The 24393-nt window shown below is 42.8% G+C and overlaps 2 protein-coding genes across 6 annotated transcripts in view; both read left to right on the top strand.

Moving 5' to 3' along the window:
- Positions 1-4043, top strand: part of LOC144591952 (FSD1-like protein) — a 55227-nt gene extending 51184 nt beyond the window's left edge. For all 3 annotated transcript variants that reach the window (XM_078396010.1, XM_078396011.1, XM_078396013.1), the window contains one exon: positions 863-4043. In XM_078396010.1, the coding sequence (XP_078252136.1) occupies positions 863-985 (123 nt within the window). In that variant the 3' untranslated portion in view covers positions 986-4043. The remainder of the gene's footprint in view (positions 1-862) is intronic.
- Positions 4044-12001: 7958 nt separating this feature from the next.
- LOC144591953 (sialidase-2-like) lies at positions 12002-22068 on the top strand. 3 transcript variants are annotated; one of them, XM_078396016.1, is made up of 4 exons: positions 12002-12128; positions 14957-15023; positions 16868-17029; positions 19594-22068. In XM_078396016.1, exon 4 carries the CDS (start codon positions 19645-19647, stop codon positions 20656-20658), a length of 1014 nt encoding a protein of 337 aa, XP_078252142.1. In that variant the 5' UTR covers positions 12002-12128; positions 14957-15023; positions 16868-17029; positions 19594-19644; the 3' UTR covers positions 20659-22068. The 3 variants fall into 3 exon arrangements, with proteins under 3 accessions (XP_078252142.1, XP_078252140.1, XP_078252141.1); XM_078396014.1 differs by lacking the exon at positions 14957-15023 and having other exon boundaries at positions 12005-12128; positions 16823-17029; XM_078396015.1 differs by lacking the exon at positions 14957-15023 and having other exon boundaries at positions 12056-12128.
- Positions 22069-24393: the final 2325 nt, after the last annotated feature.

Consider the following 24393-nt stretch of genomic DNA (forward strand, 5'->3'; position numbering starts at 1 on the left):
AACTTGTTGGTAATGTCAGCTGTCTAGAGGATGGTGATAGATTGCAACAAGATACAACGGGGAAAGGCATAGCAGATAAAGTTTAATGAAATAAATGAGCTGATATTTTTTAAAGGAGGAGGCAATATATTGTTCTATAAGGGATGTACTAGGTTAGGCCAGGGATATGTACAAATCATTGAAGTGGCAGAGCAAATTTGAAAACGCATACATGATTCTGGGCTTTATCAACAGAGGCAGAGAATAAAAAAGCAGAAATGTTATACTGAACCCTCAGACAACATGGTCCAGCCACAGCTGAAATATTGTGTTCAATTCTGATCACATGTAAGAGACCAGATTTCTACGATGAGGGAATACAGTTATAAGAATATATTAGAGGCTGGGTTTGTTTTTTGTCGAAAAGGGAATGATGAGCGGAAACTATAAAGTGTAAAAAATGAGAAAGGGTCTGGACAGAGTAGAGTGAGAAGCTGTTGACTTGGTGAAAGGATCAAGGAATTGAGATCAAGTGTAAAATTGAAGAGAAGAGAATGGAATATGGAACGCTATTCTTGCAGTCATGGTGGAGGCAGTTTCCATTAAGGTGTTTGAAGGAATTGGGTAAATGAATTACAAATAAACATATCATGAGACTATGGAGAAAAGGCTGGTGGGTGGAATGAGAGTGTTGCTAAAATGGAGAACAGGCACAGATGTGGGAGGTGAAGTGGTTTTCTCTATTGCATGCTGCTTTAATGTAATGTTCTCCTGTCAATACCAGAGCATTTTAAATGAGCTGCAATAGTGGTGAGTAAATGTGTCAATTGTATACTATAGGAAATGTTCTGTGAAATTGATTGACATTTTCATCCACTTGCAGGTCTGGTGTGGTGGCCTATGTTTATACACAGGACTACAAGTACCAAGTGCTTTAAAATCCTTCCAGAAGGGCAATGGTGAATTAAGCAACTCTGCGAACAGTTTAATTACTCTTGCTCAGTAACGAAGTGTGTGAGACTAACCTACATGGAGTGGTGTGATTTATTGTTTGTTAGTTTCTCATTGATTTGAAAATTTATCGTACAAGCAATGGAAGCCTGGATACGATGGACCAATTCCATTCTTTGTTTCTTATGCACCCAGTTACGGCGGAAATTTTCAGCAGGTACTGTACAAATGCTGAATTGTAACTCAGGGTAACATCCATAGTTGGCAAGTCCACGTCCTCATGAATTTCAAAATAATACATTTATATATAGTTTACACTCACTATTTAAAGATTTTATCCTCTGTGCACTCTGTACTATTATTCCTTTAGCTGGAAGGAACATGTAAAAATCACAAAAGGAGTTAGATTAATTCTTAGGCTTGGCTTATAAAACTGACTTATGGTGGAGAAATGTAACATTCCTTCTGGGTGGGATAATTTGGCTATGTTGCCAGGAATTGATTGAATTGGAACGGTTTGTAATCAAGCTGAATGCAATGATTGCACAAAACTGAACACCAAAGCATGATGTTTAAACTTCTCTTTCAGCTTGTACATGTTTATTTATTGCAATTTGAAGTGTAAATTAAGGGAATATAAAACCTCCAAGATAAATGGTCATTATAAAAATGTTGCTAGTGAGAGATTTTTATTCAAGCTAAGGGAATCTGCTAAACTGTTTAGTTTAGTTGTGCTTCTGCACAACAGCTGAATTTCTAAACACATTGGATTCAGAGTTGGACTTCACCAATGAATAAAAAAAGCTGGAATCCGTTAGTGTGCTTCCTAAGCTATATCAACTAGCATTGAGAACTGTTAAACCTGTTAAATGGTAAATTTGCATATCACTTGAATGAAAATGCACTGAAGCAGTCAGTAAAGGTGGATGACAACTGATCTGCCTGAGTGTGTATAAAAAAAAAAAACTTGTAGCTTCTCTATAATACAGTGTGCATGCTCCCTTGGTCTAATATTAGTGCCTATGAAGCCACGGCTTCACGAAGTTGTCAGATGGACGAGCATCCTGTAAAATAATTCTTGACATTTATCCTTGTTGCATAATGGATAAATTGATCAACTAGTATTACTATTTTGTCCATTGGGTTTCATCCGACATAGACAACTTGTTTTTCTAACAACATTAATCTGTGTTGTAAGCCATTTTCAGCATATCTTTAATCATCACCTCCAATTCAGTCTGCAAAAAAATGAATTTCTATTGCTGGGAGCTCATCGCTCACATTTCACAGCTTCATGGGGCAAGATAGGATACCAAGAGGCCTTGATTTTCCTGTTGGAACAGGTGAATCTGAGTTTTGGGTCTAATTTTGATTATTCATAAACAGTTGGTCACATCATATCTCCAATCTTAGGTCATTTGTTTGAAAATAAATGCTCTCGTAAAATGTGAATTAAGCATCATTTCAAGTAGTCGTAAGCACTTTAAAACAGTCAGATGTTTATTTGCATTCCAGTTTCTCACTCTCCACCTTCACTGGGGTAATTGTATTAACATTCGATTTATTTACTTGCATTACTGTTTTGTAATGGTTCTAAATGGTTAGGGTTAGGTTTTACTAGTTTACCTAAAGTATCTTAATCGGTATTCTATAATTAAAGATAACGGGAGAGAAATTGGAAGAACCATTTATTTCGAGCTATGAGCAAGGCAAATGATTGCAGGTTTAATATTGCCGGAAGGCAAATAGCTCAGCACTGGAACATCTTTATCTGTACTTCGGTCAGTAATAACAAAAAAATGTTTTGTCAAGACTATAAAGTCAGATTTTCATTTAATGAAGCATAGGATATCAAACTGAGGATTTTTAAATTATTGAAATAAATCTGCTGCATCCTTGAACCACGAAACATCAATATTGCATGGATGCTTAAAAGGATTCTCTGTAAATGTTAAAGTACAAAAAAAAGTATAATTACAAGTGATCTTATTGAAGAATATTACCGTGAAGAATTTGATTACCTTTGATCAGTAAGTGCTTATTCTTTGTGTAATCTGTTCTACCAGACTAATTATTCATTGATATCTTTTGTTTTCATTGTATAGTTGAATAATTTTGTATTTATGGTCTATAGTTGTTGGGAAGTATCCCTTGTATGTATTAATTCCTCCAGAATGATATCACCTAGAATGTGAGCATTAGTCTTTGCCCAAACAAGCTTGATTTTATTTTCTGGGGTGAATAAAATGATAAACGACACTTAATAAGCAGACAGTTCAGACTTATCACATTTTAATGCTGCAAATATCCAACCATACTCCAGTTAATGTTGAATAAATTGAATAATCTGTTAAACGGTTCATGCATTTGGCTTTACAAAAGGAAATATGATGATAGCAATTTTTGAACCACTTGAAGGTTTTACATAGAAGATACTGATCAAGAAACTATTTGTTTCAGCTAAATATTTATTACTTGTAATTACCATCTAACTTGCATAATATCATCAAACAGTACTATTTTAAAAATAGATTCTGCTTTACTGCAACAAATGCTATATTTTGAACTGTGTGCTGTTGTATTTTTGAACTGTAGCAGGTAATTCTGCTTTATCTCACTGCATTGGGTGGGTTTGTGACTGTCCTGGTTGCTGTAAATTCACAGGAATTGCCTGTTGATGGCCAAAGTGATCTCTAACTTATACATGAGCTGTAATTTTGCAGACTGCAACAAAGTACGGTTATAAATGAACATCATGTGATCTATTGAGAATTCACTGCAAAAGTAAACAAACCCCATTCTCTGTCTTGCATAATCCCTGTCCTCCACAAAGACCATAATCGATGCAGTTTCAACCATATGGTTTAGATCCTACTGAGTGAACAATATTTGTTTTAAATAAGTCTTCCCCATTTTAATGTTATGCTTGTTTCTTATTGCTAAGATGGAATGATTTACCAACCCCCAAGACTGTAAAACTAGGAAGAAAGAGCCTGCGTGACAGATGTTTATATATAAGGATAGTTTTAATTTACTCAGGGTTAGAGAAATTACCAAATAAACAGCAAAAAGGTAGCCATGCCATCTACACAATAAAACTTACTTTAAAACAACTGTTTATATTGCATCATTTATTTTAATCAAATTGGTGATGGGGAGGGAGCATGTCAAAGACACTCATTGCTTAATACCCAATGATCGGCTCTTGAAGAAGGGGGCAAATTCTGGTCATGATCTTGTTTCATTCGTGTTGTCAGTTTAATAAGTTTGGGTGAGCTGGAAAACTATTAGATAAATTAATTGCATTTATGGTATGTTACCCCATTTAATAATAGATTGCAATAGACCTCAAAATGGTATGCATTTTATTACCTTTTACCTCTATGATATCAGTACATAGGTTTTTAATTTCAAGTCCATGAATTTAGGGTATTGATCTCTGCATTGTCAGTCTAATCTGAGTTTGTATAGTCAAGGCTGCAACTACAATTTAGTATCCAATGATTTGTAAGTGGCAATGTATTGATCTATATAATCTTTTGCATGGCACAACATACTTTCTATGTTTTTTGTTTTGATTTAAGGCCTAGTATGATTCTTGTTGGAGTTGCCTCCATTGAAATTTATAGTCACTGCTTTGGCAATTATTTTATTGTTGTGTCTAACTGCAGAACTGCATAAATGGGAGTTTTTCTTTACAAATCTGGTTTTGCTACATTTGTGTTTACATTTAAACATTTCAATAAATCAAAAATGTAATCTGAAACTTGCCCCTCTTTGTAGCTATTAAATGGAACACAAATTTAACATGGGATTGCAGTCAGCAAATGGCAAAAGACTCCGAAGTTTGAGATTTCCACATTTGTTGGGAGTCCAGGCCTACCTCACAATTATGATAGTATCATAGAGCATGGAAACAAGCCATGCAGCACAACTTGTCCATGCTGACCTGTGGGAACCCTTCCATATCGATCCCTTTTTCAGATTATAGATCTGTGCCAAGTGCTTGTCCAGGCACTTCAATGCCATCAGTGAGCCAATATCAACCATTCGCTCAGGCAGTGCATTCAAGATATTTACCTCTTGCTGGGTGAAGGTGGGCTGCTCGTGTACCTTCAAAATCTCTTCCCTTGCACCCAGCAGTAGCCTGAGATACCTCATCCAACCAGGGGGATTTATACATCTTTTAGCCTATCAAGGCATAGAGTATCTCATTCATAGAGATTTGCACTAGACTTTCACCAACCCTTTCAATGAATTTACCAACTGCAAAATCTGTTTCCTTTGTGAATACCAACAAGAGGAAATAATGGCTGCCCAAGTACAGCTGTCGTTCTAGATTTTCCCCCAAAAATGCTGCACTTTGTCCAGAGATGCATGAAGTCCATTCCTTCAGAAAAAGGGAAACTTTGTCCCATCATCCTCAGACAACATTTAAAAAGCAAAAAAACAACACACAACGCTAGGATGATAGGAAAAACTGTTAACCCTTGCACCAAGGAGGTTCTTATCAAACCCAGCCATCCCATTGCCCAACATCACAGAGACCACATATCCCTCATTTCCGCCACCACCAACCACTAGCCATATTTCCCATCTCCACCACTTTCCACCTTCTGCAGAGACTGTTCCTTCCGCAACTCCCTGGTTTACTAATCCAAAACCACCTCCTCCCCAGGTACCTTCCCCTGCAACCGCAGAAGATGCAACACCTGTCGTCATATCACCTCCCGTGACTCTGTCCAGGGTCCTCAACTGTCCTTTCAGGTTGGGCAGAGGTTCACTTGCACACTTACACGCAGACTGGGCAATTGTTTTGCGGAACACCTTCGCTCAGCCCATTTGAACCAACCTGATCTCCCGGTTGCTGGACACTTTAATTCTCCTTCCCATTCCTACACAGACCTTTCTGTCCTCGGTCTCCTCCATTGTCAGAGTGTGGCTAAATGCAAATTGGAGGAACAGCATTTCATATTTCGCTTGGGCAGCTTACAACCCAGTGGTATGAATATTGATTTCCCTCACTTCAGGTAGCCCCAGCATTCCTACTCTCTCTATCCCTCCCCAACCAATTCGCACTAGCTTCTCATTTTCACCCTACAAGCAACTTACAATGGCCTGTTTTCTTTATCATCATTACTTTTTTTGCATATCTTTCATTCATTGTTCTTTATCTCTCCACATCACCATCTATATCTCTTGTTTCCCTTATCCCTAACTAGTCTGACAAAGGGTCTCAACCCGAAAAGTCCCCCATTCCTTCTCTCCAGAGATGCTGCCTGTCCTGCTGAGTTACTCTAGCTTTTTATGTCTGTCCCCTCTTATTGCTGTCAGGTATCATGACTGTCTCTTTTTGGATATGTATAACATTCAGATCCTATGATAACACATGTTCCCCCTCTTTCCGCTTTGAGGAAATCCAAAGCTATTTGTTTCTGCAGAGCAATTGTCCAGATGGCCACTATCTCTTCATTTATTTCTTTAAAGGCTATGAAGGTATCCGTTGGTAACTTTTGCTAATGCAGAGGCTAGATTGATGCTTTTTCTCTTCACCCTTGCTTTCCCGTACCATGGAAATGCAATAGCAAAGAATCTTTCAATCTCAGTGAAAGCCCTTTTCATGTGTTGATGGAGAGTATGTTTCTGAAAAGGAGGTGGAGTGACAAATGAAAGGCACCGCAGAGGCCAAATAACAGGAACCTGACCATTCCTGAGGCAACCAGGCATAAGCTTTATGGTCGCAAACAATGTAGGTAGTACCATTGTCGGCAGTAAAGGTTTCTACCGAGAGGAGAAACCAGGTGTCCTGAATAAGGTCTCCAGTTGAACAATAAAGGGCCATAATGTGACTATTTCATATGTGTACCATCATATAGAGTGATACAGTGTGAAACGGGCCCTTTGGCCCAACTTGCCCACACCGGCCAACATGTCCCAGCTATACTAATCCCACCTGCCTGCGTTTGGTCCATATCCCTCCAAACTTGTCCTATCCATGTAACTGTCTTAACTGTTTCTTAAATGTTGCCATAGTACATGACTCAACTACCTCCTCCAGCAGCTCGGTCCATACACTCACCACCCTTTGTGAAACAGTTATCCCTCAGATTCCTATTAAATCTTTTCCCCTTCACCTTGAGCCTATGTCCTCTGGGCAAGAGATTCTGTGCATCTACCCGATCTATTCCTCTCGTGATCTTATACACCTCTACAAGATCACCCCTCATCCTCCTGCGTTCCAAGGAATAGAGACCAATCCCACTCAACCTCTCCCTAGCTCAGATCCTCTAGTCCTGGCAATATCCTTGTAAATCTTCTCTGACCCTTTCAAGCTTGGCAATATCTTTCCGATAACATGGTGCCCAGAACTGAAAACAATACTCTAAATGCGGTCTCACCAATGTACAACTGCAACATGATCTCCCAACTTCTATACTCAATACTCTGATTGATGAAGGCCATCGGAGCCATTTAAATGTTGTTGGCACAAACTGTTCCCCCATGTGGCCTTTCCTCTGTTGCCTGATAAGGCAAATTGCCCCTTTTGCCAGAAGTATAGTAAGGAAGAAGGGGGAATGTCAGGAACAATTGTTTTTGGGCTGGTACCACCTCAAGAAAGTGTTTAAGGGGTACCTTGCTGATTTCCACTTGTGGAACTCCCTTCCGTAACAACCTTTCCAATGAGAACCGTCAGCTCTTCTGAAAGTCATACAGGCAGGCTGAACAGTGGTATGATTCTGAAAAATGTACCACTCGCCCATATCAGACATGTTGAAGGGGATAGGCTAAAAAGTGATACCTGCATCAGAATGGATGGGCATAGGCACATGTGTACACACTCAACAGCTAACCAAATTATTTCTGCATACATATAAGCCATATATAAAAACATATATTTATCTCCCTCTTAAGTCTTGTGTTGTTCACCGCCCCTCCTCTCCCGCCTACTATATCTTAAACTAATTTGGCCTGCCTTGTTACCACAAGGTATGTAACAACCATTACTTTGAAAAGCCATTGTTTCAAATTTATCAAAATCTGCACTGCGCCATGTTAATCGTGTCAGTTCCCGCTTTCTTGTATTAAGTTTTACTAAACCATAGTTGCATTCCACCGGTTTACCAAAACATAAATGTAGTTTGATTCACAGTTCTTTTGCTTATTTTCTGGACAGTTTCATTCTGATCGGCTGAGATCATACTGATGACAGTTATGGTTACCAACTGGTAGTTAATTTTCATATTCTGATTCTTCACCTGTTTGCAATATGAAACATGAATCCAGTTAGTTTTTCCTGCACATTTTACTGCAGTATTTGTTACCAGAACTTGCCCATCTTGGAGCTAAGGCATGTTTCTGGTTATTGACTTTAATCATTACCCAATTCCCCGAACTTGTATTGTGACATGGCTCTGAGGCGACTTGCCCTTGAGCCTCCTATACATGTTCCCTATTTTCTTTTTGGGAAATAAAACACTATTTAATTTCACTAATATAACACTATTTAATTTCACCGACTGGGGCTGAAGAACAACCCTATCAGGCAGGATTTTAACCATTACTTGATCTCTGTTTTTTGCCACTTTAACTGCAATACTTACTTTCTCCTTTTCCTAATCATTGATCCTTTATCGATCAATTACTTCATTTTTAAGTTTGTGCAATTTTTTTTTCCGATGCATCTAAAAACTCTTTCCTTTCCATGACAAACCTTTGCTCCCCTGGTTATCTCATCTTCTGGTAGGACAGCTCAAAATTCGTTAACCCTGTGCCTCCAACTAGGGTTGCTGTGAACCATCAGAATAGCTGGGAATACCTTTCGGTCTCAGTCAAGGCTTTAATTACATTCTTTAGTGTCATGTTCATTCACTTCATTAATCCAGAACTCTGCAAATGTAAAATCGCTGTTTCACTACTTACAAGGCAAGAAGCCTTCTTCATCACTTTCCCTATGAAACGTATCTATCTGAAGAGGAACTCCCACCTAAATATCATCTCTTCGACTCCATGCCGTAATTTTAGCTATACTACCTTGACATGGGAATACCTTTATGACCAATCAGTACTAAATGACCAATCAGTGCTAAATAGTACCGTTTATTTTGTGACGGGCAAGGGTTCTGTGAAATCTATATGCATATGCTGATCTGCAGGCTATTCACAGTCTCCCATTTGGCATGTCAACTGTCTCATACTGCCCTTACCTTCCCTGCTTCTAAGTCACACTGTACTATGGAGAGAGTGTAAAACAATTTTCACTCAAAGTAAAACACTCGTACACACCTCAAGGAAATCATTCAAACCCTTAAGATGTTGATACACCCCTTCGAGCCAGCACCGCCATTCAATATGATCATGGCTGATCATCCAGAATCAGTACCCTGTCCCTGCTTTTTCCTCATTTCCATTGATTCCATTAGCCCTAAGAGCTATATATAACTGTCTTGAATACATCCAGTGAATTGGCTTCCACTGTCTTTTGTGACAGCGAATTGCAGAATTGCTCAAAATGTCAGCATCTCGTTTCTTGTGTCTCCTCTAACCCATTAAGGGCCTGTCTCACTTAGGCAATTTTAAGGCGACTGCCGGCAACTAGGCTGTCGCCGACAGTTCGCCGGGGTGTCGCCGGCATGATCGTGAGGAGTCTTCAAAGAATCGTAATGGATCTCGGCGCGTCGCTGAGAAGTTAAACATTGAAATTTCTCGGCGACAGCTGCCTTCTTGCCAGGTATCGTTGCTTATTGCGGGCGCTGTCGCATGCTGTCCCCAGGTTTGCTAGGTTGATGCAGATGTATTTAGAAGCACGTAATATTAAATTAAGTAAAGTCATTTGAAGATACCATAAAATACTTGTGTTTAACTAATTTATTTACCGTCAGGACATTTGACAGGTAGATTGGAGGCGACAGTTTGACGGTCAGGTAAGCGTGGGAATTTTGCGATGTTTATGGCCATCAGCGATTACTTTAAAAATAGGCTCCCGACCCAGATATGCAACCCAGAAACCAGATATGCATCTCCTGTACATTTTCATAGAATGCCCACACTCGCACAAAAATCCATTTAATCACGTTTAAAATTAAATTTCTTAATACTGCTATTAGTAAACTGGGTCAATCCAGTTTATGCCTGGTTTTCAAGTAACCCAGGCAAGATGTTATATTTCAAAACTCTCAAGTAATTACAGACTTGTCAGTGATTTCAGCAAAAATTAGAACGCCGGAGAAGCATTGATGAGCAAGGAAATTTTGCGATGTTTCCGAAGACGGTGTAATCTCTTAGCCAGGTGCTAGTTTCACAAAAAAGTAACTTGTATCGACCTGACTCGGCATTGTCGTAGGGTAAAAGAAAATTTCAGCGATCTGCTACGACTTTGACAGTCACCTAAAAAATCGCCTAAGTTGGACAGGCCCTTAAGTGTATATTTAATGTTCACAACTTTACATTATGGCAGACAAAATGTGTAGGAAGAAAGGTTTCCGCTTTCCGCAGACTGTTCCCTCCACAATTCCCTGGTTAACATCCTTTTCCACCCAAACCATCACCTCCACAGGTATTTTCCCCTGCGACTGCAGGAGATACAATACCTGTCCCCATACCTCCTCCCTCGACCATCCAGGGACTCCGACAGTCCTTTCAAGTGAGGCAGAGGTTCATTTGCACCTCCTCCAAACTCATCTATTGATCTTATAGAGGTGTACAAAATCATGAGAGGAATAGATCGGGCAGATGCACAGAGTCCTTGGCCCAGAGTAGGTGAATCAAGGACCAGAGGACATAGGTTGAAGGTGAAAGGGAAAAGATTTAATAGGAATATGAAGGGTAACTTTCAGACAAAGGGTGGTGCGTGCATGGAATGAGCTGCCAGAGGAGGTGGTTGTGGCAGGGACTATTGCAATGTTTAAGAAAGTTAGGCAGGTGGGACTAATGTAGCTGGGACATGTTGGCCGGTGTGGGCAAGTTGGGCCTTAGTGCTTGCTTCCACGCTGTGTCACTCTACTGTATCCACTGTTTTAGGTGTGGACTATATATCAGCAAGACCAAGAGCAGACTGGGCGATCATTATGCTGAACACCTTTGATCAATCTGCCTTGGCCTACATGATCTCCCGGTTGCCAAACAGTTTAACTCCCCCTCCCATACTGACATGTCCGTCCTGGTCCTCCTCCATTGTCAGAGTGAGGCCCTACGCAAATTGGTGGAACACGTCCTCATTTTTCGCTTGGGCAGCTAACAACCCTGATTTCAATTAACCCTTGTATTCCCTCTCTCTCCATCCCTCCCCTCCCCTGGTCGTTGTACTAGTTTCACTGCCGTTCTGCCTTAGTTTCAATGTTCATATCCACTTGTTATCACCTTTTCAATAGACAATAGGTGCAGGAGGAGGCCATTCGGCCCTTCGAGCCAGCACCGCCATTCAATGTGATCATGGCTGATCATTCTCAATCAGTACCCCGTTCCTGCCTTCTCCCCATACCCCCCGACTCCGCTATCCTTAAGAGCTCTATCTAGCTCTCTTGAATGCATTCAGAGAATTGGCCTCCACTGCCTTCTGAGGCAGAGAAAATCACAGCCAACAATGGACCATTGTAGGCTCCACCTTTCGTTGATCATCGTTGCTGGCTACGATTTGTTCTTTTCATACCTTTCATTCACTTGTTCCACTTTTGATATCTCTAGTCCCTTCTCCCCTGACCCTCAGTCTGAAAAACGGTCTCGACCCGAAACGTCACCTCTTCCTGCTCTCCAGAGATGCTGCCTGTCCCGCTGAGTTACTCCAGCCTTTAGTGATACCTTCGATTTAAACCAGCACTGCAGTTCTTTCCGACACATTCGGGAATCTTTAGTCGTGCAAACCAAGATCCCTCAGTTCCTCAACACTCCCTGTGATCTTAGCATTCCTGTAGCCTCGTAAGTGCTGCCAAAGAGCTGTAAACATGAATTATTCCACTTTCCCAGAATTGACAGCTGTAAACGGAGCTGAGGTGCGGCCGGGAGGGGGGGGGGGGGGGGGGGGCTCTCCCTGGTGCCGGGGGGGGGAGGGGCCTCTCCCTGGGGCCGGGGGGGGGAGGGGGACGGGACGGTCCGGCGGCCGCGCCTGCACAGACCCCTCCCCGCGGGGGGGGGGGCGGGGGATCCGTCGGTGACGTAGCCTCGGTGCGGCGGCGGGGATTGTGGATCGGGTGCCGCAGCCGCGGGTGAGTCGGAGGCGGAGAGACGCCGGGGGGGAGGGGAGAGAGGAGGGGGAGGGGGAGGGGGAGGGGGAGGGGGAGGGGGGGGAGGGAGGGGGGGGGAGGGGGAGGGGGGGGGGAGGGGGAGGGGGAGGGGGGGGGAGGGGGAGGGGGGGGGGAGGGGGAGGGGGAGGGGGGGGGGAGAAGGGGAGGGGAGAGGAAAGGGGGGGGGGAGGGGAGAAGGGGAGAGGAAAGGGGGGGGGGAGAAGGGGAAGGAAGGGGGGGGGGGGGGGGAAGGATTCAAGATTCAAGATAGCTTTATTTGTCATCCAATATTGGACGAAATTCAGTCACCCACAGTCCAACAATAAAAGCATTAAATAGGCATTAAAATTACACAACCCCAAAAACACACAAAAAAAGAAACATCCATCAAAGAAACATCCATCACAATGAGTCTCCTCCAGTCCTCTCCTCACTGTGATGGAAGGCCACAATGTCTTTCCCTTCTCCTGCCGTCTTCTCCCGCGGCCAGGTTGTTGTGGTTGGAGGCCGCGCCGGACGGTCCGCAGCGGCCCGAGCCTAAGGCGAGTCGCAGCCGCTCCCGCAGCCTCCGAAGACGGCCGGCTCCGCCGATGATAAGTCCGATCCGGGGCGGGCGAACACGCTGCTGCTGTTGCTGCACGTCGGGGCAGTCGTGGCTCCCGACATTGAAGCCCCCGTCCAGCAGAGAAAAATCCCGCGGCATATTTTAGGCCGCGCCGGACAGTGAAATGTCCGCGGCCCAAGCCCCGTGATCCGGGGCGGGCGAACACGCTGCCGCTGCCGGAGCTCCCGATGTCGGCATCCACGCAGCCCGAGCCTAAGGCGAGTCGCAGCCGCTCTCGCAGCCTCCGAAGACGGCCAGCTCCGCTGATGGTGAGTCCGGTCCACGGGCTCAGCGAACCAGAGCCCTGGAGGCCGCCAGCTCCAGGAGTTGGGCCGATGGTAGGCCGCAGCAGGAACGGAGACAACGCCCAGAAAACAAAGGTCGGGTCTCCGTTCGGAAGGGACACATATTTACAATTTTACAGTTCCCCCCCTCCCCCCCACATACACACACAGTACACAAACACAAAAACACGACATCACAACTACAATTAAGACAAAAAAAGAACAAAAACACAAAGACAAATGGACCGCAGGTAAGCCGCAGCTGCTATGGCAGCGCCGCCAATGCCAAACAGCTTATTCTGCTGTTGCTATTGACTCTTGTTTTGAGCTTCTGGTACCCCCAGGTGCTGACAATCAGGTGCCTGATTGGCACCTGATTGGCAGCATCTGTGAGCATGGGCACTGCTACAGTGGTCAGTAGGTGTCTGCTCCAAGAATCGGCATGCCACGTTTGACTGATCTGGATAGGGCCCGTGCGATAGGGCAACTTCAAGCTGATGTTCCGCAAAACCAAGTTGCGGCATTATTTGGAGTGAGCCCTAGTACCATCTCCAAACTGAAGGCCAAGTTCCATATAACGGGGGATGTCAGAGACAGGCCGCGAAGTGGGCGTCCCAAGAAGACGACACCCGAAGACGACCGTTTCCTCACCCTGTCAGCACTTAGGAACTGTAGGCTGTCTTCTACAGATTTGCAGTCAAGGTTTGCAGGACGATATGGCCGTCGGCTCTCTGCCCAGACAATTCGGAACAGACTGCACGCAGCCGATCGCCGATCTCATAGGGCTGCCAGGAGGCCTGCCATGACTGCCCTTCACCGTCAGGCCCGTTTGCGCTGGTGTCGGCAACACGTGCACTGGAACCTGAACATGTGGAGGAACGTTATGTTCAGCGATGAGTCCAGATTCTGCCTACGGCAGTTGGATCATAGGGTCAAAGTGTGGAGAAGACGCGGAGAACGCTATGCTGATTGCTGCACCGATAGAGTAACATCTTTTGGTGAGGCAGTGTGATGGTGTGGGGCGGCATCTCCCTCACTGGAAAAACGAGGCTTGTCATCATTGGAGGCAATCTCAATGCAGAGAGATATCGAGATGAGATTCTGCAACCAGTGGCAATCCCAAATCTCCACAGTCTGGGACCGAACTCTATCCTCCAAGATGACAATGCTCGCCCCCACAGAGCAGGGTTTCTCAGAGACTACCTCCAGAATTTGGGAGTGGAGAGGATGGAATGGCCTGCCAGCAGTCCTGACCTCAACCCCATTGAACACTTGTGGGATCAGCTTGGGCGTGCTGTTCGTGCCAGAGTGACCAACACAACCACATTGGCTGACTTGCGACAAATGCTGGTTGAAGAATGGGATGCCATCCCACAACAGTGTGTGACCAGGCTGGTGACCAGCATGAGGAGGAGGTGCCAGGCTATTGTGGCTGTGTATGGTTCTTCCACACGCTACTGAGGCTCCTGTTTATTAAATGAATAAATTGTTAAATTGCCAATATGTCTTGTTTCTTCAGACTTCAATCATCCAATCCACCAAACAACACCGAACAAGAGTCAATGGCAGAATAAGCTGTTTGGCATTGGCAGAGAAGATTTGGCAGATTTTTCATGGGCACAACCCACATACTCAGCTCTGCTGCTCATCCCACAAATGCATGTTCCTTACAAATGTGGCACCATTTAAAAGGGAAATAAACAGGCTTTCCAACGGTATAAGATTTATTGTCAAGAAGCATTGTTACAACAAAGAAATAATCTACCAAACACAAATTTCCTTACTTTTTGTGCTATGTTTATATATATAATCGGTATATATGTGAGTATGTGAATATATACACACACCAAACTTTTTTTCTCATTTATATTACTGTTTACTTTATGAGAGAGGAGCAATTAAACTAATTCTGTTCTCTTAAGGAATGATCTGAACAAAGGGAGGGATTCCATCAATTAACTGTCATGGATGTGGTTTGATGCATGAAAAGTGAGGGACTTAGTTTTGTTTGTTGTCATGTGTTCCAAGGTACAGTGAAAAGCTTTTGTTGCATGCTAACCAGTCAACAGAAAGACAATACATGATTACAATCGATCCATTTACAATGTATAGACACATGATAAGGGAATAACGTTTTGTGCAAGGTAAAGCCAGCAAAATACAATACAATACAATATATCTTTATTGTCATTGTTCAGGGGTACAACGAGATTGGGAATGCGCCTCCCATACGATGCAATAATTTAATTAGCTAGTCAGTATTAATTTAAACAACAACAACCCAACGAAACAAATTGTAACAGTTTTGAGACAGAATAAAGTGCAAGTAGATCTGTGCCGGATCACTGTGCGTTTTGACCATCCGGCTCAGCAGGACCGGTTCATAGCAGCTATGGCCCTGCGGATGAAGCTGTTCCTGAGTCTGGAGGTGCGGGTGTAGGCGGCCTTGTATCGTCTGCCCGATGGAAGGAGTTCGAACAGACTGTTGCAGGGGTGTGAAGAGTCTTTGTGGATGCTGGTGGCTTTTCTGAGGCATCCTGTGTTGTAGATGCCCTCCAAGGCTGGTAGCTGTGTTCCGATGGTCCTCTGAGCTCTATGGACTACCAGCTGAAGAGCTTTCCTTTCTGCCTCCGTGCAGCTGAGGTACCACACAGGGATGCCATGTGTTAGGATGCTCTCTATAGTGCAGCGGTAGAATGTCGACAGCAGCTGTTGGGGTCTGATCAAGGATAGTCTGGGGGTCATCAAGAGGTTGATAGTACAGCACTGCTCTCTGGGTTGTGGTAGAATGATTTGGTTGCCTGATAACAGCTGGACAAATTGTTATCTTGGCCAGACTTGGGCAAATTGAAAAGAAACAACAGACAAAACAGATCAAACTGGGGTCTGACACCAGTGTGGGTTATGTCCAGAATAAGGCTTAGAATTATTTACAAGGTGGCTGAAGGTGCAGTTAGTTAAGAGTCAAGAATGTTAATATACAAAAGCTGTCATGTCCCTTAGTTTCTGTAAACCTTTAAAAATAATTCTGAGAAGCGCTGCTCTGGTAAAATGTAATCCACCGGGCAAGGTTCAATAGATAATGGGCAGGGTAGGGCAGAGAGAACAGGTGCAGGGCTGGATAGAGTATAGAGAACAAGGTCATTGCAAGGTGTAAAGAGCTTGGAGAGAGCTGGAAAGGGCTGAGGGAGGGCAAGGATATAGCAGAGGAGGGCATAGACAGCAAAGACAGGATAAGGCAGATAGAATGAGGGAAGGATGGAGTAGGGCAGAGAGAACAAAGACAGGGGAGGAGAGAGCAAAGACAGGGTTGGGTAGATTGAATTAAGGAAGGGTGGGCGAGAGCAGACACAGTGAGCAAAGTGTAATGCAGGGCTGAGATAGGAGAGTGTGCCAGGGGCTAGAGTGTTTTGAAATGTCTCAGACATGTCAACAATTCAAATACATTTAAATAATTAAAATGTAATTTAAATTGGAGAACAAGAGCCAGGCATTCAACAGACTGGGCCCTTCCCTCTCTGGGTCACCACTCCACCCTGGGGTATAGTACTGAGTCCAGCCACAGTGCACCATCCTGACCTTTCATCCTGACCTTTCATCCTGACCTTTCATCCTGACCTTTCATCCTGCCCAAGATCCAAAGAGATGGCCAGCACCATCTGGCCATCCAATAAGAAATGTCAGATTTAAATACTATAGTTGAGGAACAAGTTTCAAATATAATTCTGAATAGCTTTCTCATTTGGCAGAGATGTTAATACTTTCTTTGTAAATATACATTGTCCTAGTTTTCCACCAGGATGGATTCTGTTCACATGACTGACCTGTTTCAGAAAGATAACGGTGGAGGATACCGAATTCCTGCACTGCTGCACATTCCAAACTCAAATATACTTTTGGCATTTGCGGAGAGGAGACGTGGCTCCAAAGATGAAGATGCTGAACTACTTTACCTGTGCAGAGGCACATATGACAAATCTTCAAAGGATTTTCAAGTAAGCTAACAGTGGAAACTTAATGGGTAGCATTTTTGTGATCCATAAGAATGTCATGTGTACATGATCCTTAACTATGTGGGTGGTGTTCTTAAGAGTGAATCATATTGTAAGCTTTTGCCCTTGCTGAGGAAATTGTTGATACAAGTAAAGTCTCCATGACTGTAAGGATTATAGTAAAGATCTAAATGTGCAACTCGCTCAGAATCACTTACTTTGTAATCACCAAAGCATGTACCACATGATAATCTTGGAACTAGATTGCCAACTGTCCCGAGTGGCAAATCATAAATATAACATAGTGGACCGCTTACCATGGGAGACAGGTGGCAATAGATTCTGTTTTGTTTATCCTGACAAACTTTTTTGATTTCATAAATCTTATTTTAGGGGCTACTGAACCCTACAATCATAATAAATTGATTCTATCCACCTTCTCAGTTAATCTTTTCAGCCTTACATTTGCCAGGTATTGATCATCTCAAAAGAGAAAACTATCACCCCCTAATATTTAATAGGTTACTATTGTCAAATCTCAAAGTATTAACGTGCTTGAGGAGAACTATTTCATCCAAAACTGATTTGGACCGTTCCACAAATGCAGTAGCTATAGGAATAGTTCAGTGACTGGGTTTTCTGTGGCAGGTGATTATCCCCCATATTTCCCCAAAGGCCTTCACCATCTAGAAGGCAAATCAGATAGATAGTTCTCTACTTTCCTCCAATGACTTTCAAGAAACCTGATTTAATTACAGAGAACACACAGAATCTGCCATTCCCATTAAATGGTGGGGAGAACTTGAAGGGCTGAATGGCTTACTCCTATTTCTCAGTCACAGCTCCAACAAGTATCTGCAAGCTTATTAGAGCTAAGCCATCCAAACAACATTATGGGAAGCCTGCAACCCATGAAGACACAAGCAACTGCATGTGCTGGTTTCTTGAGTTAAACACAAAGTGCTGAAATAACTCAGTAGGTCAAGCAACATCTCTGGATTTCATGGATAGGTGACATTTCAGATCGGGACCCTTCTTCAGACTGATTGTAGTAGGTAAGAAGCTGGAAAAGAAGTAGGAATGCGTCAAAGCCTGGCTTTGATGAGTGGATAGAAGTGAGGAGGTTTTCATTGGCAGGTGGTGGACAAGCACTAAAGTTGAAAAGGAAACAAATAGGTGACAAAAGTCGACAAACAAAAGAGACCAGAGACAAAACAGTGTCATATAAGGAGAGAAGGGGAGTGAAATATAAAGCCAGATGGAGGGAAGTGGACCAGAGGATAGTGGGCGTGATAATGGGAGAAATGAGTGTACACTCAGGGTGTAGAGGAATACGGGTGCTACCAAAAACTGGAGAATTGAATGTTCATTTAACCCATGGGCTTCTGCAGTCAAAGAAAATGGCTCACCCAATCATCACAAAAGCAGTTAGGATGAACAATAATTGCTGGCTTTGCCACCTATGCCACAACCAGTGAAGAATTGTGAGTTAGTATATTACCAGCCACAAGGCCAGACCACTGGAGAAAGACAACATCTCTGGATTTCATGGAGAGGTGACGTTTCAGATCGGGACCTGAAGTAGAAATGCGACAAAGCCTGGCTTTTATCAGCCATTGTTATTTGCTTTCACTGAATCACTAAGGAAATACGCAAACATTGAAAGAGATATAGAAAAAGGGTTAAACGTGACCTGTTTTATTCAAAATGGGAACCTTTTCTGTCATACTTTGAGAGTCTAAAACTACCCACTGACTGAGGGCACTTGATTGTAGTTGGGGATCTGCCTTTAATTATGTTTTACTTTTATTTACTTATTTTTGTTTACACAAGTGCCGATTACCTCACAGGATGGCTGATGCATAATGAATGAGTGTATCCTGAACCATCTGACATGTTGTAGATGTGTATGGGCCTGTGCCTTGGAAGAATGTAGAGGTTTTGCTGTCAAATTGTGCGTTTGTATTTGTGAGATGATGTATTGTGAACACATCAGCTGCAAAGGGGTGTCCAGGGATGGTGGGTGAGGGTTATTTTTGTTGTTATATATAAAAAACAAAATGGGGGGAATGTAATGCATTGCGTCATTTGTATTGTATCTTTCCTTCAATAAAAATAAATATTTTAAAAATAAAAAAACGTGACCTGGTCTCAGGTGGACTGAAGTTTGAGGATAGGGTTAGAATAAACTAAAAAAAATCTGCTTTGAAGAGAAGGCAGAGACTATGCAAAATTGTTCCAGTCGAATATAGAGGATTACTTCATTTTGCATTATGACAGCAGAGTGAGAAACTGGTGAAAGGTAGATTTATTTCTGAAGTGACAGATGATGTGGAGTGATTAATTTCCACAATGGATTTTAGGGAATGCTGGCAAAAACTGCAGCCGTTCTAGAGTCAGTTGATTGAAATAGCGAATCAGAGATTTCTACTGAAGAGTGAGTTCCATAGGCCATTGATCTCCCTATTTATAATTCCATTTAAAGGAAGTGGAATATGCCAAGGAATTTTTGAATGTCAAAATTGCTACAGTTCTGTTCCTTCTAATTCTTGCTCTCCTTTTCTCAGTGGGAGAATGCAAAACCTATCCAATCTGCAAAAAAGGACGGGTGCCGATCCATGAATCCTTGTCCCGTCTATGAGAGAGATACGGAAACTGTCTTTCTCTTCTTCATTGCAGTCGATCAATCGAAGTCTGAGCAACAACAAATCCACGATAAAAAAAACGCTGCACGACTTTGTTATGTTACCAGTAAGGACCAGGGGCAGAACTGGAGTGAACCTGAAGATCTAACAGACTCTGTCATAGGTGCCACCGTCAATAAGTGGGCAACATTTGCCCTTGGTCCTGGCCATGGCATTCAGCTAAGTAATGGCCGTCTTATTATCCCTGCTAGTGCTCATGAGATACAATCAGATAATGTCAGGGTACGTGCTTTCACTTTCTTTAGTGATGATCACGGAAAGACCTGGCACGTTGGGTCCTTTGTTTGCGGGGAGGAGTGTGGGGAATGTCAGGTGGTGACGCTGGTGCACCAATGTAATGTATCCAGTTGCATATGCTGCGAATTTGGCAATTCTAAGCAGGATTTAATCTATTGCAATGCCCGGAGCAATAAGGTTGGTGAGAAACAGTGTCGTGTGGAGGTTTTCAGTCGGGATGGTGGAAGGACTTTCACAGAAGGGAAACTGGTGAAACAGCTGGTTGAACCTCCAGGCGGTTGTCATGGCAGTGTCATCAGTTTTCCTTCCTCAGCAATTTCACACGTCCAAAATTATCCCAAACTTGAGAAGCATTACATTCAAAAAGGTGATAGCTCAGAGTTTGACATTATACTGTTCTCGCACACCACCAATTCCAAGTCACGGAAAGATTTAGGAATATACCTCACTACTTGTTCTGGTAGACCTCATACTTGGACAAATCCTTGGGTCATTAGTGCTGAAGAATGCGGCTACTCGGAACTGGTATTTATTAACCTTCCTGAGGAAAGACACCCAATTGTTGCTTGTTTGTTTGAACGTGGGTCCATAAATGAACATATTTCATTTTGTGTTTTGCAAATTTGTGATATTATTAAGAACACTGTAGAGAAATGCTCTGATAAGGAGAACACAGATGCAAAGTCATAATTTGAAATGATTTTTTAAGCTTCAGACAGTATATTGAGCATATGTAAAAGTCATGTTGCATGTTAACTATATGGCGGTGCTAACTCGAAGGGCCGAATGGCCTCCTCCTGCACCTATTTTCTATATTTAAAAAAATTAGTCATAAGTGTTAATGCAAAGATTTGTTTCCTCAGTCATTTCCTCTAACCCATTATTGTGTTTTGTATCATGGCAGGTGACCACTATTCTGTAGGATTTACTTCATACATGCTTCTGGGGAATTTAGAGAAACGTTTTTCATTGTTATTTTGATTTTCTTGTCATTTGCTGAGACTATGGGGCTGATCTTCTGCTGCCCATAGATCATTGGCCACCTGATTTGGGGCCATGCTGTTCCTTCCAATGCTGTGCTCGGTGCAGTGTCTGTTTGCTGTTGGTTCCCTGCCCATTGGCTTGGTGTGGGGCAGTGTAGGGGGCTTCTCAGGTCGAGCTGGTCACACTCACAGAATTGTTGGTGACTCCCACCCCAGACTCACCGGCTGTCAGCTCTGTCACTGTTGTTCAATATTTGTCAACATCTTTGATTGGAAACATTTAAGATTTACTTGAGAATTAATGAAATAGTTCAATTAAATAAACACCTTTGTCATTCTGTTTCAACATATATTTTTTCTGAATCGAACTGCTGGTTTTGAAAATCATTGTTATCATTTTGACCTGTACCCTAACTGACTCTCCTTCTGTCCCGTCCCCCCCCCCCCCCCCCCCAGTCTCTGCAACTTAAAACATGCGTGAGTTCCGTTGTGGGGTGAAAGGTTTTTGAACAAAAAGACCATGAGTGAAAAACAAACGATCACGGAATCTCCTGGTAGTTTGGGTCCTGTGTTTCACGGGAGGAGCGTGGGGAATATCAGATAGTGTTGCTGGATGAAGCCTATGCATTCAGTGAATAAGCTTTAATCTATTGCAATGCCCGGAGCAATATGCATGGTGAGAAACAGTGTCGTGTGGTGGCTTTCAGTCGGGATGGTGGAAAAACCTTCACAGAAGGGAAACTGGTGAAACCTCCATGAGGTTGTCATGGCAGTGTCATCAGTTTTTCTGCCTCAGCAATTTCACACGTCAAAAAATACCCCAAACCTGAGAAGCATCACATTCAAAAGAAGGGTGATAGCTCAGAGTTTGACATTATACTGTTCTTGCACACCACAAACACCAATTCACGGAAGGATTTAGGTATTTGCCTTGCTACTTATTGTGGCAGTCGTCATACTTGGACTGAATCTTGGGTCATTAGTGCTGGTGTATGCGGCTACTCGGAACTGGCATTTATTGAACTTGGGAAAGAAAATCCTATTATTACTTGTTTCTATGAATGTTGTTCTGTAAATGAAAAAATGTCATTTTGTGTTTTATTAATTGATGATATTATCGAGAACACAGTAAAGAAAATGAGAACCAGGTGCAGACAGTCATAAGTTGAAGATACGTTATTCTGCTTCAAAAATGGTATATTGAGCATTTATATAAGTCATGTTACTTGTTAACTGTGTCAAAGGAACTTTGTAATATGCTTTAATGTAGACAATCGCTGCACAAAAGTTGTATCGTGTAACCGTGCAAATTATATTGTATTAAATCATTGCCAACAAGCTGTGAAATGATTAAAGAGATTTTTTTTTTCAGTTAAACCCTGTTTATAATAGACTGTAGCTCTGTTTGACTGCTCTGGACCTGTACTCGCTGGAGTTTAGTAGGATGAGGGGATCTACATTGTATAAGTAGTAGAAACAAGGAACTGCAGATGTTGGTTAAGACACAAAATACTGATAGTTTGTCACGTCAGGCAGCATTCTAGAGAACATGGATCGGTGACGATTATGGGTCAACACCTTTCTTCAGACTTTCAATCTGTATCTGGGCCTGGAATCTTGGTGAGTTGACAACCCTGGATTGCTGATGGCTGGGGGAGAAGCGAGGATCAGCGGAGTCATTGGTTGTGGCCCGGCCTGGTGGTGAATGTCAGTTGGACTGGTCTGGAAGCGGCGGGTCAGCGGTCCCAGCCTCCGAGAGACTGGGGAGGCAGTGAACGCTGGTGCTGAGTCTTCCGGCGCCACTGTGGGTCTCGTGGCAGTCGGGTGCACGGTACGATCCAGCGGTAGGTCTCGATCGAAACTTTACCTATCCATGCTCTCCAGAGATGCCTGAACCTGCTGAGTTATTCCAGCACCTGCTGAGTTATACCTTCATCATTGCACAAATGACGATCAAAGCAATTGCTTGTTAATTTCAATGACCAGCACAGCGTAATTAGCCTGTGTTCTGAAAGGGGCAGTGGTGCCCGATTACTGTGGGGCGCTCCCATCGCTATAACGGAATTCTGTTTTAAAGAGGTCCCCAAGGGGTACTTTATTTAATATTAGTCACAGGTTTTCATTGTGGCAGATGGCCATTATTTTGAGGGATTGATTTCATATATGCTTCTGGACAATTGATAGACAAATGTATTTTGTTATTTTCATTTGCTGAGGCTATGGGGAGAACCTTTTGCAGCCCTTAGATCAGCAACTGTGGCAGGGCTTGAATGCCATCACTTCCTACAAGGCAGCTCAAGCGACAATTCAGCATCACTCCCTGACGAGCTCAATGCGTTCTATACACACTTCTGATACGGAGAACACTGATGTGCCTTCCCGAGCCCCCATACATCCTGATTATAGTCACAGTCACAGTCACAGAGGCCAACATCAGAAGATCCTTCAGGGAGGGTGAACCCTGGGAAAGCATCTGAACCTGATGGCATACCTGGTCGTGTTCTTAAAACCTGTGCAGACTAACTGGCTGGAGTTTTTGGGGATATTTTCAACCTCTACTTTTCACAAGGAGAAATAGAATGTATTGTGAAGTAATTTATGGAAATAATTTGACATTCGAATTATACAGCAAACCTTATGGATTGAGCAGACTCTTGCTGTATTAATAGAACATGGCTTCCTACCCTCCCAAAACTCCAATGTATTGACACAGGGACTGATGTATCCAATAAACAGTCCAATTTGAATATTGAAGAATATGTTAACAAATTTGGGTATGATATTGATTTGCTTGAACCTGCACTTCAGGCTAAAATACCGAAATAACTGAATGGTCTTCAAGTAATCCGGCACACATTGTGGGAGGGAAAACAGTGTAAAGTGAGGAAAGATGTATAAAATATTGGACTTTGATGAGGGCTATTAAATTCAAATGGTCTTAATCCTGTTTTATATCAAGAGCAATAAAGAGAAAGTCAGTGTACTATTATTAATTGCTGTAGTTAAACGTAGTGGATTAATAGTAATTACACCAATAGTATCATCGTACATGCAGCAAGCACAGAATCTATGAGCTTTAAGATTGAGGTGATAATTTCGATATCATCATGAATACACTTTCAGTTGCTGTAGAAAATTTAGAATTTGTGGTTTGATCATCAGCACAATTTGAGGGAACTGAATACTTCCAGGTGAAGCAATGATTCACTTGTAATTCTTTGAATTTAGTGTGCTGCATTTAGCACTCAGAGTAGGGCATCCACAACTTTACAGAAACCAAATCCAGATTGGGTAATAATTTCGAACACAACGCCTCTTCATTCTCTCCTTCGGATGTTGCACTGATCCCTACCACTGGCTGATTGACCAAGGACAGGCTGAATCCCAGCAAAGACACAGAAAGCTGGAGTAACTCAGTGGGTCAGACAGCATCTCTGGAGAA

The sequence above is a fragment of the Rhinoraja longicauda genome, chromosome 3 (assembly GCF_053455715.1).
Source record: "Rhinoraja longicauda isolate Sanriku21f chromosome 3, sRhiLon1.1, whole genome shotgun sequence".
NCBI classification, from domain to species: domain Eukaryota; kingdom Metazoa; phylum Chordata; class Chondrichthyes; order Rajiformes; family Arhynchobatidae; genus Rhinoraja; species Rhinoraja longicauda.

Excerpts from the sequence above, each read along its gene's own strand:
- LOC144591953 (XM_078396014.1), top strand. The coding sequence starts at position 16,835 with ATGGATTCTGTTCACATGACTGACCTGTTTCAGAAAGATAACGGTGGA. Across the intron at positions 17,030-19,593 it reads AATCTTCAAAGGATTTTCAA|TGGGAGAATGCAAAACCTAT; the intron begins GTAAGCTAACAG and ends TCCTTTTCTCAG.